Consider the following 22,417-nt stretch of genomic DNA (forward strand, 5'->3'; position numbering starts at 1 on the left):
TATTTAAAGGAAATATTCCGCATTTGCGAAAGCCGGAAAGCAAGTTATCTTTGATGGTTGGCTCAATCATATTCATCATTTTTGATAAGAGTGGAGGAAAATTTTGTTTCTGAATGTTTGTGTTTCTAATAGCATCTTCAGTGCCTTTCCATTCTGATAATACTTTGCGCCAAGCTATTTTGATTGGACGAAAAAATGCCACATCCAAAGGCTGTGTTAGGTGGGTACTATTTGCCGGCAAACAAACTAAACTTACTTGATTTTGACGACACAATCTAAGGGAATGAACTGTCAAATGAGAAGAACGGTTGTCACATATTAGCACTGTCTTTCCTTCTAATTTTTTCAATCTCGGCATTATTTGAAATTTGAGCCAGTCAGTAAATATGTTGCTATCAAACCAACCCGAAGAACTAGCATTATAGCGACATCCTTTTGGCCCATTTTCTGTCCATGTAGTCCACATATTAGTAGCTCGATAAACCACATATGGTGGCAACAATTCTCTAGCAGCATTTCCTGCGAACATGACAGATATTGATGTCTTCGAAGCATTTCTAATATATTTAGGGTATTTGGAACCTTTCTTGACAAGGACCCTTTTTCCCCGGATCGTCCGTAAGGTTTGTCTCATCAAAATTCCATATATTGGTTGAAGGAACATCACGTAATTCACTGGCCAAATTATTGAAAAAGTTGCGTAGAACAGTTTCAGCTACTGCCGCTCTTGCACGCTTTACATTCTCGGCAAAGCGTAAATATAAATGGTGATGTCTTGCAATAAACGAATTTGCCCATTCAATGCCGGGTAAATTATTCTGGAAGATCTTCACATTTCTCCCACATCTGTCCAGATAATCCTTAATAATATGACGCAGCTCTTGAGTATCGACTGGAAAACCAAAGTCTCTTAAAGCAATAATGCACCCAACAAAATCCTCGTCCTCTTGTAAAGAAAAAACAGGTTGACTACCTGGTTTTCTATTATGTTTTTTCTTAAGTTTATTTAAAATCGTTCTTCTAGATATATTGTACTTTTGTTCTGCTTTTCTGTGTGATAGTGCCCCTGATCTAACTTCAGCCAATCATTCTTCCAATGTTTCTTTGGTATAGTCTGCATTCCTTCTGGCCCCAGCTTTTCTTTGATATTTCCTAGGCATGCTGAAACAAAAAAAATAATTCATGACGCCGACCTTTAGTTTTTTTTGATAAAAAAACAAACAGCAGCTTTCTTCATTATTTATTTGAAATACTTTAGCCGGAGCAAAGTAACCCCAGACTTGTAGTATGAGGTGGCTTTGCTCCGGTGATAAGTAACCCCCAAAACTGCGAAATGTTGACAGTAAAACCGAAATTCGTTTTTCAAGAATTATTTACGACTATTAAATAGTTCTACTAGGTAAAAAATAATCATAGCATAATAGCATAATATCAACTTTGCCATACTTACTTGTTATACCTAGAATAAAAACCAAAATACACACAAAATTTTTTGAGGTTAAATTATAACAAAATATTAAGCGTATCTTCTCTCTGCAGTTGACTGAACGGTACTGAAGGTATCGACGTCCGCAGCGCGCTCCGTATAGCCAAATTGGTAATGTTGGATACACTCGCGGTTTGGGTGCGTTATATTTACACGTTTTTGAGCGGGAATTAAAATACACTTTGTTTTTAAATGGAGCAAAGTCCCCACGGGGGTGGAAAAGTCACCCCGGTTTACGGTACTTGCTTGCTTTGACTGTCAATATTCTCCTAAAATTATTGGTCTCTTTCGGCAAAAACAATGAAGATGACTCTAAATATTTCGAAACAGTTCCATCGGGCTTTAAAAACATATGCGAGTGAATATAGCGTACGGCATATCAACTTTTTCTTGCTTGGTAAAAATTTGAAATATTAGCAAATTTATTTAAATAACAAATAATAATTGCGCTTAACAAGATGTCTAATACATGTCAATTGAAAAATAAATGCAGAACGCGTCAAAACGCAGCCATTCAAGAAATGAAAGCCCTCTATGCTGTTTTTATTAATTACATGTGTTTATTTATGTGACTTAGTTTTTTTCTCCTTATGGGCTTATTTATCAACCCATTTAAAAGATAATTATATCAAATTATTGGGAAAATGAAACCGCATTTCAAAAGTGGTTGTTCCCAATAATGTGCTAATTAAAAAAGTTAACAATTTAAATAGGCGTGTAAAAGATTTAAGTCATAAAATGCAATGAAAACTATTTTTCGGTGAGTACTTGATTAAAAATTAAAACTTTGAACGCATTCATGGCACCCTATTTTAAAATTAAACAAAAAAATTTCTACGAGTATAAAAGAAAAAGTTAAAAATACAGTATCGTTGTTTTCAGAATATTATTTTTTATCGAAATACGTAATAATATACCAAGTGTCCCATTTAAAATAAGAAAGTTAGTGTCATTTCCTGTTAAACCGGAAGTGATGGAAAACAATAGAATATGTCAAAAGATGCTCTTATAACCATTCTATCGATACACCAAATTTCATTTGTTTATCTTGAAAAGTAACAAAGTTATTTAGTGTTCCCTTATTTCTGTGTCACCCGATATACCCGATATATACAGGGTATACATACAGGGTATTCCTTAAAGACATGCTAATATTTAAGGCGGTGATTCCTGGATGCATTTAAAGAAAAAAAGTTCTTGTGAACATATGTCCTAAACGTCTTAACTTTTGAGTTACAGGGTGTTAAAGTTTTCAAAAAAATTAAGTTTTTTAATAATTACTTAAACAATATTGTAGACATTTTTATGAAAATTAGTTCATATATTCTATGCATCAAGACGCATGTTTTGATGTGCAAAAAAATAACTTTCTCTGCCAGTGGCGTCCCTACAGGACTTCTTGAATTGAATCGCTAGAATCGCTAGCGATCTTTCTCGTACTAGTCTCAGGGTGTTCTTCAATTGGTTGTAGCACCGCGTTTTCAATATTAGGAGTTCTGATAGTTCGAGGTCTACCTTCGGGAGTACCGTTCTTAAAACAACCAGTTTCACTAAATCGACGATGAATATTTAAAAAGGTACGGCTCTGGTAGGACACGATTCGGATACCTTTCCTGATAAATACGTCTGGCTTCTGTTGCGTTACCATCGGCGAGGCGATATACTGCATATCTGTCATCAAATTGACAGATTTTGCTTGATTACCAATATTAAATACCATATTTTAAGAGTACAAGCATTACTTCGCAGAGATTTTCCGCAGCAGCGCATTTTGAGTCACAGATTTTGTTCACAGACGAAAATTTTTCTCGCAACGCTATTCAAAATTTTCACAACAATCATTTGTCGGAAGAAGAAAACCCCCATTTCAATTTTCGGTTAATGTTTGGGCAGGAATTATTGGTAATTACCTAATAGGCCAATTTTTCTTACCATGGTCATATTTACAGTTTCTCGAAGAACAACTGCCAGGGCTTCTTGACGATATACCACTTCTGTTAAGAAATCGAATATGGTACATGCACGATGGTGCCCCTGTTCACTTTAGTTTAATTGTCCGAAACCATTAAAATACCTTTATCCGAATCGATGGATCGGTCGCGGAGGACCACAACAATGGCCAGCAAGATCCCCCGATCTTAATAGTTTAGATTTCTTTTTATGGGGGCACCTTAAAACTCTAATATAATTAATTATAAAACTCCCGTAAATACTCTAGAAGATTTAAGAGACCGAATAGTTGCCTCGTGCGAAATATCCCGATAATATTTGAACGTGTAAAACTCGTTTTTTGCACTTAAAACCCTGTCTTTTTCAAAGTAAAATTAAGTAGATATTTCTGAACTAATTTCCAATTGATATTTATCATACTCAATAGCTCAAAAAAACATAACACATTTAATGGTATTTAACACCAACAACTTACTTTTTAAGACATCATCTATTGCCATCATCGATGTTTATGTATAAAAACGTCATTTTTCATGCATAACTAGATAAAGAAAAATTAGCCCATAGCAACGAGCAATAAGAAACACGCATAGGCGACTCTGAGACTTTATTTTGCGTTAAATAAAGACGCGTTACGGCACTTTTTTACTCCCATTTACTTTTTAAACGCGTTAAAAATATGAGTTTTTCTTAAATTATTTAATTTTTTTAACTTTTCGTAGGTACTTCTTGTAATAAATCTGATCCCTAATTTTCTTGCAATCGACGAACAAACATCTTCACACCGCATCAGATTTTTAAGAAAGTAAAATTGCTTTTACTTTTTTAAGCGAAAACCATGCATCGGACGAAAAAACCAGGATATGAAAAGTTTGCTAAAAAGTGATTGAGGATTTTAAAAATATTTATATTTTTAGAAAAAGCAGTGGCATAGTATTTTTTTGCACTAAAAATATCCAATAGAAGATCTGTAGGGACGGCACTGTCAGAATTTTTTTTTTCAATCATATTTTGCACATCAAAAAATGCATCTTGATGCGCAGAATACATGTACTAAATTTGTAAAACATGTCTACAATATAGTTTAAGTTATTATTATAACACTGATTTTTTTTTGAAAACTTTAACACTCTGTATCTCAAAAGTTAAGACGTTTAGGATATATATTCATAGAAACTTTTCTTAAAATGGGTCCAGGAATCACCCCCTTAAATATTAGCTCGTCTTTATGGAACACCCTGTATATGAAGCGGGTGACATTCAAGTAGCAAAGCCATAAACTCAGCACCAAGAAGCGAAGTAAGATAAATTAAAAAAGCATTTACCCCTGCTCTGTTAACATTATTACTTGCCTTACAAAACCAAAGAAGGGTAAGCTCAAATAATAAATATTAAACGCGTCTACTGCTTGCTCTACAGAAATAAAGGAAAGATAGACCCAAATAACAATTTCAACAGTAAATAAAACTCTATGCTCAGAAGCAGGTGTGTCAACAGGTGTCCCTTACCCACGAACTTAATATACCTGGACTAACAATCTATTGCAAAATAAATCCCCACTACTAGGTGGCCGCCATTTTGCGTGGTTGTGTCTTTTCAATGTTGGTCACTCTGACAAATTATAGTGGTACCAATTGTAAGGTAAGAAGACAATTACAGTTCTTGGGAGGTTATGTTTACAAAAAATGAAATAGAAAGTTACATTTAGTTTAGTTAAGAATTTAAGACAGTTGCACCATTTCTGATATTTTTAGGTATTTATTTAAGAATCTCGTCAACATTTACGAAGTTTCAATTAACTTACAGGTATAAATGCATGTACTTTAAAATATGTGTTTTATTGTTCTCATAAACTTATATCTTACAAATCCTAATACCATAAAAATGATGGTCTTTATTTAAATTTTTTAAATTAAAAACAAAGATTATTCAAACCCTATCATTTGGTTTTTATTATACCCATTTTAACAATTCTAACCCCTGACACATGTTTTAATTTAGAATATAGTTTAATAACATTGTCAATGAAAATGATCAGATGGTGATGGTAGATATAAAATGGTGTAACTAAAAAGTATGTACTTTATGGTTTAAATAACAAAACCCAAATAAGCTAACCAATTCATTAAAATATAAAATAAGTTTATTATTTAAATAAAATTATAAAAAAGAAATTAGTGATTTAAGAGCGAAAGAATGAGAAGTTCTACAGGTAAATGTTTTAAACAACTCAACTGGAATGCACAGGAAAGAGGTATAGAAAAAAATGGTATATGGTTTCGCTACCTAACGGAACCAAACTCCTTAGAGGAAAGCTTTCCAAAACATGGACAATATCCTCCTGCAAAGTCATATTTTAGGGATATAAATTTCAGGCATTTTAAAATTAATATGATTTTTATATAATTTATAATCTGATTTCATTATTTGAGTGAAAAAAATACACCACACTGTACGAGTGTTTTATATTTAACTTCATGTCAGATGACATGTCAAACATCAGTGTCGTCAACTTCATTACCTTTATTTAATATGTCTTTTATTGGCAACACTGAAAATGTTCAGAGTGACCAATCTCAAAAGGACACAACCACTTTAAAAATGGCGGCCACTAGGCAGTGTTTGTATGTTTATGTATACCAGTATTCGGGTCAAACAAATGCAATTGAGTTTTTTATGAGCAAAACGATATGAATGAATAAGAGGTGACATTATATAGTAAACAAACTGTATTTCAGTCCTCAAAATCGGATATTTTAGATCAAAACAGGGGGACAAGTGTTGAGTATATGTGTCCAAGAAAACCGGACTTTTCGGGAAAATTATGGAAAACTGGACCATAGTTTATTATATCCTTCAAATCATGTATAAAAGGAGATGTAAACAGTGTATATAAAATGAACGGAAACTTCATGAAAATTATTGAAAAACATAAACTCTAGTGATAAAAATCTATCGGTTCTAGATATTTATTACTCCTCGCTGTCCCAAGACAAACTAGAACTGAAAACAACGAAGGTCAGGGATCACAACAGTCTACGGGATCTGGGTACAATCTAGTGAAAATCTAACTGGGTACTATCCAGTTAAGACACCTCTTAAGTTGGTTAATCTATTTATGTTTATAGTTACAAGCCACCTATAACCAGGTAAGGCTTAAAATACAAATCACATAAGTAAATTATACATTCTAGAATTAAATATTAATGGTGCAAAGCTTTCTGGTAAAATACTGCCTGGGCTAACCTATATTTCTATAAACTAAAAAACAAATCATGTAACTTCGTTACAGGGTAGTTTAAGTAAGATTAGAATAATGCATTTTTTTTGTTAATAAAATAATTATTTATTATAAGTATCAAACGTCAAAATAGACATTGCTTTACAGACTTATTTAGGATTACCAAAAAATAAAAATGGGATAAATATTAATAAAAAGTCCCGAAAGAGATTTATAAATATAATTTACAATCATTACTTTGGAATATTAATTCGGTTTCAGTAAGTTTCATCAGATTTATTATTAGTACATATAGTACAATTCTTTTAAACATATTTTCATTGTTTTTTGATACATTAAATAGGATTTTTCTTGCATAACAAAAAGTTTAAACCAATTTTGCGTTCCAGCTAAAATAGTAATCACATGTATAATAATTTTTCCACCAAGGACGGATAATATTAATGTTACAAAGAGTCAAATCTAAACTGTAACTTCGAATTATAATGTCCTAGATATGCGGCTGAAAAGAAAGGGCGCTATCGAACCCTAAATCTCCGAATTCCCTTGCTCTTCGCACAGTCTCATATTCTATAGTATAGACATATATTATTGGATTTTCTTTACAGAGTATATAACATATAATAAGAAATAACTTTACGGCTTTATTAAGAGGCAGGTTGTTATTTTTGAATCATGTATCGAGATAGTTTAATAATATTTTGCAATCTAAGATACTAATGATGCCCTAATAATATTTTATATCATCCGCAAATAACAAAAGATTCACAGTCAGCTGCTTTGATATACTATTTATAAATGCGTTAAAGAAAAGCGAGCCTAATATGGAGCCGTCTGGAACTCCATCCACAACTATCTGAGCCAAACTACGATCAATCCACGTGCTGAAGGTGAATGGTAAATTAAGAGTTAAAAAAGTTTATTAAACGGAAGAAAAACTGTAGTTTTGGTTAAAATTATTATAAGAATACCATGGTTTAGTTGGTCAAAATCTTTCGAGAAATCTCAATTAGGTTTTTATCATTCCTTTTATATTTAATATAATTTAATCGAGACTTTTCTGTTAATAATGAAACGGCCAGCAGAATTTAGTTTATGAAGTTCGTACATTGAATCAATGAACGGCAAACATTATAATGTGGTGTGTGTTAGTTATTATTGTTATTATTATTATAAAACATAACATAAATATTGAAAAGTTGGTAGGGGAAGTCTTTTCTCCACCAATAAAATGCTAATCCTCTAATTTCAGGAGTGTTGCATTTCGGCAAGTGTTCTTGCCATCATCAGACTCTAAAATATATTACGAACAGTTCAAAAACATATACGAACATTTTTTTCCTTGACAGGTGACATAAAAAAATAGGCAAAATTGTAAAATTGTAAAATACTTACTGAGTTACTTAACACATACACCAATAATAAACAATACTTGCATGGTACGTTGCACGACATCTAGTGGACAGTCAAAATTATAACAAAATTAAACAATATGAGATTAGCAGATTTCTACTCAGTACTGGGAGCGAGCAGACCAGGTATATTTATTAAGTTCGTACAGTATAATTCCTCTTAACCGGTCACCTCGGGACTGCATACCTGGCCGGTTGCCGTTTTGACCGGTTAATCCGAAGTGTACTTATATATGTGTACATAATACATATTATATTATGTTCATTATCTATGTTATGTACATATGTATGTATATTATGTAGTGAAGAGAGTATTACACATATACAGGGTGACAATTTCAAGAGTAGCCATGGCTTATAATTTTTAAACCGTAAAAGATATAAAAAAATGCTTAAAACCGTTTCTATAGTAACAAGGGGGAACCAAAATGATGAATTTTTTAGGGATATACTATCATCCCCCTAACCCCCAGAGCCACCCCCCTTAAAAATTTTAAATTGGAAGGGTAGTCGAGTGATACCTTGTTTGAAAGGTCTATTAATTCCCTATATTTTGCCGTCTTACTTATTAAAATCAATGCAACCATTTCCGAGATATGTATGTCCTTTTAAATGTTAGTCAATTCATTTTACTATCAGAATAAAAATATTTATTCTGATACTAAAATGAATTGTTAAAAGCCAAAACAAAACTCCAATAAATAGTACACTTATACTGAAATTATTGAATTGTCGGAATGGTATTTGGCGATGTAAAAAAAAGGAAAATTTTCGATGCCTGCCATTCTCGAAATATTTGTTGTTTTTTGTTTATTTAAATTTTGCCTTAAAATGTTCAATTTTTGGTTTGGTTAGTAATATCGTGGTTCTTTTTGTGATTTAAAGTTCTCTCACTGCTCTAGTTTTATTTTTACAATGGTTTATACGATCGCCGAAAGAGTTGAAATGATATTTATTTATGGTTCTCAAAATCGCTGTTTTCGTAGAAGTGCCACAATATTTAATGAGAGGCACCCCGATAAGCAGGTTGGGCATTATTACATCCAGAAGTTGGTAAGAAAATTTGAAGAAACTGGGTTTGTAGGTGATATAAAGAAAAATCAGCCAAGAATACTGGATGAAGCAACTCAGATTGAGGTTCTTGGGCATTTTGCTATGGATCCTGGTATGTCGACTCGTCAAGCAGCAGCTGCTACAGGAGTGTCTCGTGAATCAGTACGAAAGATATTAAAAATTAATAAATTCCATCCTTACAAGCTACAGATTGTTCAAGAACTTGGTGATGACGATCCAGACAGGCGGATCGAATTTTGTGAATTAATGACCCAAAAAATAATAAATGAGCCACGTTTTATAAAAAACATTTGTTTCAGTGACGAGTGCACTTTTTATTTAAACGGTAACGTTAATAAGCAAAACTGCCGTTACTGGAGTGATGAGAATCCCCATATTTTTAGGGAAGGGCACACCCAATATCCCCAAAAAATAAATGTGTGGGCCGGAATTCTAGGGAATAATATAATTGGGCCATTGTTTATTGATGATAATCTAAATGGAGAAATTTATGCTGAAATGTTAGAAACAACTGTTGAGCCTTTAGTAATAACGGAATTGGAAAACCAAAGGGATGAAAATGGAGATCTTGTTCTTGATGAAAATTTATTGCATTTTCAACAAGATGGGGCCCCACCACATTATGTATTGCCTGTTAGAGAGTAGCTAGATAATCATTATCCAGACCAATGGATTGGTAGAAGAGGACCTATTGAGTGGCCGCCAAGATCGCCAGATCTCACCCCTCTCGATTTTTTTCTTTGGGGTCACCTAAAATCGGTCGTTTTCAAAACGCAGCCTGCCACCATTGAGGAGCTAAAACAAAGAATTACACAAGGTGCCGATTATTAACAACTGAAGTTTTTAGAAATGTTCGTCAAGAGTTTGAAAACAGATTGTACTTTTGCTTGCAAAATAATGGAAGCCACTTTGAGCATTTAATAAAATAATTAAAGTTTGGCATTAAAATTGGCATAACTCTAAAATAAATGCATTGATTATTATAAGTAGAGTCGCATAATATAGGGAATTAATAGACCTTTCAAACAAGGTATCACTCGACTACCCTTCCAATTTAAAATTTTTAAGGGGGTGGCTCTGGGGGTTAGGGGGATGATCCTAAAAAATTCATCATTTTGGTTCCCCCTTGTTACTATAGAAACGGTTTTAAGCATTTTTTTATATCTTTTACGGTTTAAAAATTATAAGCCATGGCTACTCTTGAAATTGTCACCCTGTATATGAACATAATAAATATAAAATAATGGTGAAATATTCTTTATATAGTTATGTATTTCATATTTACATACATGAAGGTGCTACATCAACAAATATACATATGTATGTAAGTCTAATATGTAATTATTTTTTGAAAAAGTCTGTGATTTTCTTCTATTTTTTAACCTTCAGTGAATTTCTGAATGCGATATCCCTCCATTTTCTAATCACCAAAACGTCTAATGCTGTTGACTCATGTTGCTGCTCAATGTATTTTAATGCAAGTTCCATTACATTTTTGGCTTCTTCATGCGAAATCGTTTTTTCCTCTTCAATGTCACTACTCTCATCATATTCCTCTGGTTCTTTGGTTGCTAAATCTATGATTTCTCCATCATTCAAAAAATAATTTTCAAGATGATCGTCACAACTTATCATCCAATTTTCCACATCTTCTGGTTAACTTTTGAAGGTCTTGTAGAGTGGATTTGTTTTCTTCTTCTGCAGTCCCTGCAATATTCGAGATCGCAACTAGATTCTCAACATCTGGCCAAAGTTTTCTCCAGGATTTAATAAACGTTGAAGAGGGCATTTCTTGAAATGCTGTAGCTAACATATAGATAACGTCCTTGATATTGATCTTTTTAATGACTTCTAAAAGACCTTTGTCTTCACTCTCCGAGTGTTTTGAAACAAGTTTACGCTTGTATCGTCTTTTTAAGCTTTCGATCACTCCTTGGTCCATTGGTTGCACTAAGCTTGTCACATTAGGAGGAAGATAAACTAATTTTATGTCATCTACATCGCAGTCATGAGGATGGGTTGGAGCATTATCTAACACTAGAACTGCTTTGATAGGCAAGTTAACACTTTTTAAATGTTTTTTAACTCTTGGAACAAACTCTAAATTAAACCACTCTTTAAACAGGTCTGAATTCATCCACGCTGATTTTTGTGACTTATAATAGACCGGAAGGGATTAAGGATTCAAGTTTTTGAATGCCTGTGGTTTAGCAGACTTGCCAATAACGAAAAGAGGAATTTTATGAATTCCCGCTGCATTCGAACAAACGGCCACTGTAATACGTTCTTTGTTCTTTTTAAAGCCAGAGGCAGACTATTCATGACTGCCTAGAAAAGTTTTTTCTGGTAACATTTTAATGTTTAGCCCGGTCTCGTCCATACTATAAACTTGTTCTAGAGATAATTCCTCTGTTTTAACCATTTCACCAAACTTAGTTTTGAATTCTGTCGCACCTGAAGTATCAGCAGACAGTTTTTCTCCACTTACATGTGCGAAATGAATTCCATGTCGCTTTTTCCATCGATTAAGACAACAATCACTTGCCACAAATTCTGGTGGATAGCCAGAGCTTTTTCTTTCAAAATTGGGCCGCCAATCGGTGTACCTCTTCGACGTTCCTGAAAAAACCAGATCCACAAAGCTTCATCGACGGCCTCGCAAATCGGTTTTTTTCTCGTACAACGGCTGCCCAGGTTCCTATCAGATTCAATTTTCGAACAAAACTCCTCAATCGAATGCCTATCTCTTTGCCAGTCATTTACAGTGCTTTTTCTATCATTAAATTCTGCACAGATTTTCGCCACAGCTTCACCATTATCAATCCGCTTTAACACTTTTAAACGTGTATCCATCGAAACCACAATTCTTTTGCGCTTTGCACTCATTGTTAAGGAAATAGTTATGCTTTGTACGTACCCACAGCAAGAACAAACCAAACTGATCCAAACGACAAAATAATCCTATCCAACATCGCTTATAGTTCAGTTCATAGGAATCTCCCCGTAACAACAGGGAAATCCCAGCCGAATCGCCTCGCCGGTGAATTTCTTGGAAAATATTGCATTGAGTTCGGCTGTTGTAAACAGGCCGGTTAATCCGTCGACCGGTTAATGCGAAGCCGGTTAAGAGGAATTAAACTGTATTTACACCCTATAACACTACAGTCCGATGGTTCTCTCTCACTCGCTCCCAGTACTGAATAGAAATCTGCTAATCTCATATTGTTCATTTTTGTCATCATTTAAACTGTTCACTAGATGTCGTGCAACGTACCATTCAAGTATTGTTTGTTATTGTTTAGAATTTGTTTATGTGTTAAGTAACTCAGTAAGTACTTGAATGAAATTAAAAATGGTTGAACTGACGTTTATTACCTGTTGAATGCCCGATGGACATGTAGCTAGTTAGAAAGCATCTGTATTTTATTTATATTCCTGCATTCTTTTAATATGTCGAACTTTAACTACTATAATTACGAAACATCATTGCATATTGCATCGAAAACTTGATCTAAATATATAGAAATATGCTAAATATATATTCTACTCCTTAATTGTGTATCTCTTCTGTTATTTTATTAATAACTAACAAACATCTTTTATTATCTATTAGAGGCGTAGTCCAAATATTTCAATTTCTACAATATTCAACAGGAGTTGACAAATGAAAATTAATTAAATCCTGCTCTAAATATATATTTGCAAGTTTTCCTGATTGCTTGTTATGGTATTCCTTTTGCATACAAACGGTCCCAATTTTAAATAACCTTATATTCATTTTTATTTTAAAGTTTTTCTGTATATGACTCGTGTTTAAAATAAATGAAAATTTTGTCAATTGCCAAATTCACTTATCAGAATTTAAAGCTACATGTAAAATGTTTAAGAGAATAATTATATTTACTTTCCTCCTATACTTCTAATAAGTGAAGACCAGCTTGAATATTTATAGCAATAAAGACTTAGCGAAGACGTTGCCATAATAAAGGGCCTAATGATGAGTGTAGTATAGTGTAAGTATAGTGAACCAAGGTTGCCTCTCGGAGGGTCTAGTAATCAACCACAATAAAGCAGAGCTTCTACTATTTACGAGGAGACCTAACTTTGGCATATCACCAGTTGTGTCTCTGGGAGCCTTGCAGTTGGAATACTCCAAGATGGTTCGATTCCTACGAATCATAGATTTATCATTAGGTTTTAAACTCTGGTGGTACGATTATGCAGATGTCAATAATGAATGCCACCTGCGCGCTTTTGACTTGTAGGAGGGCTCTCAGAAGCACCTTTACTAGATTCCATAACTATAGATCTACTCATCTATTGTTAAACCGCTTCTCACATACGGGGTTATCGTTTGGTGATCCTATACGGAAGAAGCAACCATTCGAGCTCAACTGGTTTGTAGGTCCCTTTCGCCCCTGGACTCTGTGGTGCAATTCAAGGCAATGAGGACTACGCATAGGCTACATATGTCCTGACTAAACTACGAGCTGGACGCTGGTAAAACGGTTCATGCAAAAATCTGGTTACAGTGATTTTATGACACCCAATATAGTGTATTGTAAGGGTTTTGTGACCTATATCTCATGCAGAAAAGAATTGTAGGACTCCAATAGACCTACACTGTTAAACAGAGAAACAATCTTATATGCATATGGCTTCAGAATTAATAACAGAGCTGGTGCAGAGTTGTGCATTGCTGCTCTATATACTAGCATAGCATACTTATTCCTACTTTTTCCAAGCTAAAATCGTGGCTTTATTAAAATGCGGATAGGAAATCGTAAATTGTGAACACCCTAATACTGTCATATCAATCTGTTCATACATTAGGGCATTCAAAGACTATTATGGCTCGAAAGGTGAGTTGCAACCTCGCAAACTGGTGAAGGTTCATCTTGTCTGGATGCCTGGGCCCTCAGGCTATGCTGGAAATGAAAAAGGGAATTTCTTTCCTAGACGGGGATCTCCTAAACGACCGTTGGGCCTCGAACATATATTGGGTATAGCCAAATGTTTAGCTGTTACATCAATGAGGAGTCAGGGGAATAAGTAGACCCTCCGAAGATAAACGGAAGCACGTAATTTAAAACAGGCTACGTAGATTGGCCCTCTGCCTATCTCACCAGACAACTACTGCGCTTAAAAAGGTGCAAAATCCGACTAGTGACAGGTTTTTCTTACGGGACACTGATATTTAATACGCTATCCGTAGGCACTGCGGACAAGCACTCCGGAATGCCGATGGTATTGGGAGGAGGATAAAACTGCAGATTACATAAAACGCTAAATATAGTATCGAGAAGTACCCAGCACTCACGCGCGCTAGTTGAAATACCTCGGTTACCTAGCGACATTAAGTCTTTCCAACCAGTGTGCCTCATTGGTTTTTTAAAGGCTATTGACCTCTGGTAACCCTGGGCAGGGCATGACGGATACATTAAGAGAACATATTATGTGCATAACACCCCTTTTCGCTGCTTGATAAACTACAAGTAATCCTGACTCATTTTCTATAGCCACAGAATATATAGCCAAAGATTAAAATAGTCTGTGAAATTTGTTAAGAAGAGATATTTTTAGTAAGTAAATATTAGAACATAACTTTTTAAAAAAATTATGTGCATGAAATTTTCAGCGTAACCTTGATTTAAGGTGCACCCACTAAAGACATCTTACGATAGTAAACTATCACAACTTACGGCGTTACCTAAAATACCGAAGTATCAGGGGCGTTTACGATCTAGAACAAGCTCTAGATATTCGCCCACATCCGAGTCGTTAAATTTCTTCTGAATATCATACTATCGGTCCAAGGGAATATAAAATGGAAAATCTGCTCACTTTATGAATCTTTTATTTGTTGATAAACAGATCTTACAGCTTTAATGTGAAAAGCGTATAAATCAATGTATCTATTGAAGAAACTCTAAATATCAGCCGTGAAAAACTCAATAAAATTGACATTGCACATTTTTTTAATGTCTTTCTACTAAATAACAGAAATTAGTAAAATAAGTCAGCAATAAACTAAATAACTGGCATGTGACTAAATCGGTAAGAAATATATTAAGCTAAATATATTGAAAATCAACAAAAAAAGGAATGTTTAAAAAGCTAAGAATGTATTGAATATAAATGAAAATATTATCAATATCAATACTGAACAATCAACAAAATGCGTTGATAATAAAAAGGAAGAAAAATAAACTTGAGGATGACAAAAAATATTTAATTTAAATATAGAATAACACACATATATTTGAAAAAATATCCAAATACATTCCGGCTTTTACAAGTGTAGGTTTCATTAAATCTAATTAATTTGTTATGCCATATTACCATTGTTACCAAATATTACCATGTTTTCAAAATGTTCCAAGGCTTAATAATGCCGTAATAAATCGATGGAACTTGACCTGGACACGACTCTATTTTTCTGATACGCACAATAAATATGTATATTTTTATAGGCATAGAGGTTCCTGGGTTTTTTTTACCAAATACCATATAACCTAACGTACATACATCGTAAAATTTCGGTCGTCTATTTTGGTCTTCCTCAGATGATAATGATCAAAAAAAATTACCATTGAAGCATCTAAAAAATAGAGATCACATTTCATCAAATTTTTCTCAAATTATGTAATAATATATGCTTTAAAATAAAAAACTTATGAAAACTTTCATCTGTTGATAAGTGTATTTCTATCAATAATCCTAACGATTATATACTAAAAACATATAAATGCTTAACATATAATTGTTTCTTAAAAAAAAATATTGCAGATTGCTTTCAATTTGTAGAAGATTATGTGTTTTAGATAATTTTTTTCATATTAAATAATTTCTGAAGAAATCTTATGTTTTGACCACATTGTGAGCATTTCTTGCGATTCTGCCGTCGAACTGAGCACAATAATATAATATATCGTTCCAGAATTAGCCTTTAACCTATAAAATAATGCTTTTTACTCAAAAGATTTAAAGCTTTTAAATTAACCAAACTCTTACTCTAAAAAGTAGCTGACCAATTTTATTAAAATTTAATACACACGTACACTTATGCCTGTCTTTGTACGATTAGGAAAAATCAATTGTAAGTGACGTATAACCCTGATCTCATACTACGACTCAACAAACCCACAAAATATTTTACCTTACTATAGATCCAATAATATCTAGTATTATTCAAAAATAGGCCAGACATACCTCCCTTGCCCCGAAGCCCATCCCCTAAAATACAATTGCGCGTCATGCCCAAGAAAATGCGCATTTCGCAGCAGCGATGCAGTCTAGCCGCCCTGCGACCCTTTTTGCGACTCCCTTTACCCTCGTCCCACCCCTCCCGCGTTTCCCCCATTTACATTGATCGACCCCATTTCGGAGCCCGTCGGCCTATTTTAACGGCCCCAAAACAAAACGGCGTGGTCGGTGAGTATACATAGAGACTGTGCCACGTTGCCACTTTTATAATGTGTCTGGCGGGAGCTGTGGATCGATGAAAATATTGTAAACCTGCGGAAATATAGGACGGGGATTATATAGTGACTACTTAAATGTTCTTGAATATATATGTAAGTCCTAGTTTCAGCTGGAGAATGTTTCGACTATGTCTTATTCCTTTAAGTCCCAGACAGCATAAATGTGTCCTATGGATAACCAAAGGTTTTTTTTAAATATGAAGGTCCAAAGGACATTCATTAATTTCTTCAGAAAATCCAATGGATATCCATAGGATCATACAAATGTGCACAAAGAAGGCGTTCATATGACCATTTAATAGATTTATCAACTTATCAATGAACAATTTTTAAATGCAAAGGGATATATAAAATAGCATGTCTCATTCAAACACTCGGTATTATCTCATCGATAATACAGAGTGTTTGAAAAATGTATTTTGTATATCCAAATATTTATGAAACACAAATTGATGAAAATCGCTCAGATAGCACAGACATACCTTATTTATGACATGAATATTTTAAAGACTTTTTTGTAAAACAATAATATTGAGGTATCAAAAGAAGTATTTATTTTAATATTGTAATTTTTACTGTTTATACAAAAAGACATATGGCAAATATGGTTTCGTAACTTAAATAAATATCTATGACCAGACGATAAAAATGTTAAGACGCAGTGTTAATGCATGTTACTTGCAAATGTTAAGTGAGTTTACGATGAAAAGAACAAATTCGTTTAAAATTCAGGTATTTTTTTCTTCATTTATTTTATTTGGACTTATGGATTAGTATTGCCACTTGTGCGTTTTTTCAATAAAAAATATCTATACAGGGTGCCTCAAGTAGAAACTATGACCTCATCTATATATTTAAAACACTAAGCCAAATTTTTCAAGTTCGTGAGAGAGTTGTATTGCATCAATTTACACGATCTTTTTTTTTAAATAATCCTCTGGTTACCGAGACCTTTCAACACTATTTTTTTATTGTTTAATTGTGCATATTTTTTTATAAAAACAATATAGTTTTTAAGCCGATAACATTTTCTGTGCAGTATGGCGAATGCGCTGCACAGAGGAGTATCCAATATTAATATGCGGTCAAAATTATTTTATAGCTTATTTTCATACAAACTTTTTTTAAAATGATTATAAGACAAATATCTGTTATTCTTGATAAATAAAAACAAGATGTATACAGGGTGATTAAAAAAAACAATATTAACTTCAAAATATAAAAATAGGTTTATTGACAAACTTTAATTTTTTTTTATAAGCATTTTTTTAATTCTTATCTTTTAAAAACATTAAATATTAAATATAATATGTATATAAATATACAGTGTGTCTATTTAAGTTTGCACCATAATGCAAAAAACTTAAAAAACTTTAATGCCGGACTTTTTATTACTTGTTTTTTAAAATAAAAGTTTCCTATAATTATATGAATATAACTGTGTGAACTTATGTAGATACACTGTATATTAATAATAATGAAAACTATAAGGTGATTTTTTTTATTTAAATCTAAACTAAACGAAACGTTTTGTAACACAATATGCGCATATACAAAAAACTCATGTAAACAAACATGAAAATAAACCTAATCCTCATCCGAAATTTTCTAAATTCTAAATTCACTACATCATCTTGTTTTTCATATTTGTCATCAATATTATTATAATCTGATAATGAATCATCTGGAATCTCTGAAACAAGCAAACCTAATGTTTCTGTCATAAAAGGTTTACTTTTTTTTGCCTTTTTTCTCTTATGGTAGAGAGATAGGGATCAGAGGTTAGTAGAAGTCTATTAAGAATATCTCTATTCGTATCTATTCTTGTAAATTTCCGAGAAAAATTTTCCTATATAAGCGAAAATGCTTATTTCTTGCCTCAGCAGCCTCTTCAGATAGCTGGCCTATAGGCAAAATTGCATGTGAGATTACTGTAGCACCATGCAGCAAAATTTTGTGTAATGTTGGTGACATTGGGTACCAGCCATATAGTTCGACATAAAGCTCAGCTGTTTTTCTTGTATAGAAAGCAAATTTTTCCACATTTATAGCATGGCCACTAGAAATTGCCTCCAAAACAACTTTTACTCTTAAAATTAACTCTATATTAATTCCAGTAATTCGCGAAGATATTTCTGGGTTTTCAAAAAATCTTCTTGATGTGTTCCCATCATTCGTATTCCCAAAACCTGCCTTAGGGATATCAATTAACAGACCTAATTCTCCTTTAAAACCTTCTTGAATTTTGCGTTTTGTTTCTGCTATTATTGTCTTTTCTTCGAAACTTCGAATTTGCCACTTTTTTACTGGTAATTTATAAGACACGTAAAGAAGTGACTCAAAGCATCTTATTCTGGCATGAAGAACAGACAAACCAAACCTAAGAGCATCAGGTTTAACTTCTTTTAAATTTTCCAATTTATTAAAGTTTTTTGAAGTTTCTCCGCAAAGGTAGCATCTCATTGTAGAAGCCGTATTTGTTGCGGCCAAACATACTTTTCCATCTACCATAGTAGGAACGAGAGTATGAGAAATTTTAAAAGTAGACCCTAAAGAAGTTTTTATTATAGTTTTATTTAAATTTGAAGCTTGGCTTTCGACGTAATTGATTTCTTCATTTGTTATATCATTTGACTCGTGAAGAAATCTGATGCGAATAGGTCTGCAGTATCTTGTCGATGAAGGTACAGGATTTTGCCAAATAATTTTTCTATCTTTGTTAGAAGTTACTAATCTTACAGGAACAAACGAGCTTTGAAAAATATGAGAATCACTTGCTGGAACTCCAGTTTCAAATTTTTGCTTAAATTGGGATTGATGAGACCCATCACATCCACACTTACATAAAAGTTCTAACTCAGTTTCTGTTTCAGAAAAGCTATCTAAAACTTCTTCTAAATATTTGCATAAACGTTCACACGTATGGTCCAGTAGCTCCTGCAACTTAATTTCCGCACATACTTCGGTGACACATATTGCTTCTTCCTTCGGATAACAATCTTTTTTTGCAGTTTGTATAAGTGAGTAGCAAGGATAGATGTTTTTGTTGCAAATCTGAATAATTTCATACTGTTTTCTTGTAAGATCAGCTTCGACAAAAATTGAAAGAGCCTGAGACGGACTGTGTTTTTTAACAATACATTTTTGTGAAGAAGAAATGACTTTTCTAATTTTTGAAGCCCTGGTAGGAGTTAAGGTAATATCCTTTATAATTTTAGATACGTCAATGTTTCCGTCACTTCGTTGACTCATTTGGGCAGCATACGTAAGCTCAACAGAGGATGCTTGCGCTCTTAAATCTTGGGTTTTACGTCGCTTACTGCGTTCACTTAGATCCCCAAATTCCTTTGGTGGTCTACCCGCTTTTGGAGTTATGTTTTCCCACATAATTAGGCTAACCGACCCATTAAGCCACTGTTCGTTAGTTGCTAAAAAACGGTCCTCTTTTCTTGAAGCGTTTTCCCATTTTTTCTTTAATTCTTTTTTAAAATTCCCTAAACTTCTTTGAAAATAAGAATTTTCATATTCAGGACATTTTGTGATGAATTTCAGTTTTTTTTCTAAATATAAAATTCTATCAGCAATAGTCTGTTCGTTGCATTCTTTCATAATTTCATATAGCGATCTTCTTTTGAAGTCCTTTTTAATAATCTCTGTAACAAAAGACACTTCATTAAAAACATAAAATACGTATGTTTTTAAATCGTGTTTTGCATCTTAAATGCGCATGAAAGGTAAAATTTTAAATTTAATAGGCCATCTTAAATAACCGATATTTGACATTTGTTTACATGACAATAAAATCTTGAACTTTGACGTTTTTTAAAAATTAAAATGATGCAAGTAACTTCTAAACCGCCTACAACTTACACCAAGATCGAACAAATTGTGATTGCTAATGGGTAATTTATATATCTATAGCTACTCCAAAAAAAAAATATTTTAAGCAAATGGCGCAAATATGCGCAAGACTTTTTTTTAGGACATTTGTGTCATAATGTCAACCTATCGTATGCTTCAAAAAACTGAGCCCGATCTAACCAGATACACAACTTTTTACTCTTAGTTAAAACAAGAAAAAAATGAAAATACACTAAATATTATGGAAGTTTATTAAATACATTAGAAACTTGATGCAGTTAAAATTAAAAATTAAATTATATATCAAAATAAAGTACTTACCATCACGATTCCCCTCCATAATTCTTAAAATATAATATTACTTTATACAAAAGCACGAACGGACTTTAAAATCCTAACTTAGTAGCACTACTAAATGAGCTGTAAATTCAATTTTAGTTCCTTACCTGCCACTTGCTTGCGTTGCCAAAACAATTTACATTGTTTTCAAAACAATTGTTTTTTTTGCCTCGCCAACTATTCCTCTTATCGCAAAAATGTTTTATTTACGGTTATATATTATATTGAGTTTTGGACTTATGACCGGGTTTTTGATTTGAATACTCCTCTGTGCGCTGGTACGTGGATCGACATGACCGGGCGAGGCGACTCGAGGTGCGACATGCACATCTAACGTCACACGAACCATAGGTTATAAATACTACTGCCAGAGGCACTTGCTTCATTGTTGATCGTTGCTCTACTTTCAACATTTCGTGTTCCGATCGTAGTAGTCGCTGATCGTTTATAATTTTGAAAAAGTTAGGATAGTTGTCGCTGTGTTTATTTCTTTTTTGTTATTATAGGATAGTTGGCGTTAAAATGTTGAAAGTTGGCCTTTGGACGTAAAATAATTTTGATTGGGGGAGACTTTCGACAAGTTTTGCCGGTTGTTCCTCACTCTTCGAGACAGACAATTGTTCACCATTGTATTAAATTTTCTCCACTGTGGTCGAAATTTAAAATATTTAAATTGTATAAAAACATGCGCGCTAAATCGGAAGAGCAAGACTTTAGTGACTTTCTTCTTAAAATTGGCAATGGTGAATATCCTGCTTTAAGTAATGAGCAAACTGAAAATTCAGTTTTGATTGAATTGCCTTTAAGTATAATAAGCAAACAGACGTGACCGAAATTTTTGGCGTTGGATTTCTAAAAGCTGAAGATGTAATACAAGTCTCCAAATACACAATTCTTGCACCAAAAAACAAACATCACATTAATACAAAAGTTTTAGATTTAATACCTGGAATCGCAAAAACGTATGTTAGTGTAAATCATTTAGTCACTGAAGAAGAAAACGAAATTCTTCAATTTCCAGTAGAGTTTTTAAATAGTTTGGAATTAAGCGGTTTGCCTCCTCATATTTTGACACTAAAGGTGAGTGCCATTGTGATGCTATTAAGAAATTTAAATGTATCTCAAGGCTTTTTAAATGGAACCAGATTAATTATAAGACATATGTATGAAAACTGTTTAGATTTGGAAATTATCACAGGAGTTAAAACAGGACAAAGGGTATTAATTCCTAGAATAGATCTTACGCCTTCAGATAGTTCACTGCCATTTAGTTTTAAAAGACGCCAATTCCCCATTCGTCTTGCTTTTTGCATGACTATAAACAAAGCTCAAGGACAAATTTTATAACGGGTTGAAATTTATTTACCGGAACCGGTGTTTAGCCATGGCCAGCTATACATAGCTATGTCTCGCGCCCGATCGTTTGACAATTTAAAAGTACAAATAGTACCCAAGGGCAACATTACTTCAAATGTTGTCTACAAAGAAGTTTTTTGAATTGGAAGACGGGTAATTTTATAGATTACTTTTTTTAACATGCTTTGGCCTGTGTTCTAGCGTCGAATTTCGA

At 33.2% G+C, this 22,417-nt stretch overlaps 1 protein-coding gene across 1 annotated transcript; it reads right to left on the minus strand.

Annotated features, from left to right (window-relative positions):
* Positions 1-18,301: 18,301 nt before the first annotated feature.
* On the minus strand, positions 18,302-21,127 carry LOC126737493 (uncharacterized). Its single transcript, XM_050442407.1, has 2 exons — positions 20,830-21,127; positions 18,302-20,300 (listed from the first exon to the last, which is right to left on the minus strand). Exons 1-2 carry the CDS (start codon positions 20,846-20,848, stop codon positions 18,466-18,468), a joined length of 1,854 nt encoding a protein of 617 aa, XP_050298364.1. The 5' UTR covers positions 20,849-21,127; the 3' UTR covers positions 18,302-18,465.
* Between the last annotated feature and the right edge of the window lie 1,290 nt (positions 21,128-22,417).

The sequence above is a fragment of the Anthonomus grandis genome, chromosome 6 (genome assembly GCF_022605725.1).
Source record: "Anthonomus grandis grandis chromosome 6, icAntGran1.3, whole genome shotgun sequence".
NCBI classification, from domain to species: Eukaryota; Metazoa; Arthropoda; class Insecta; order Coleoptera; family Curculionidae; genus Anthonomus; species Anthonomus grandis.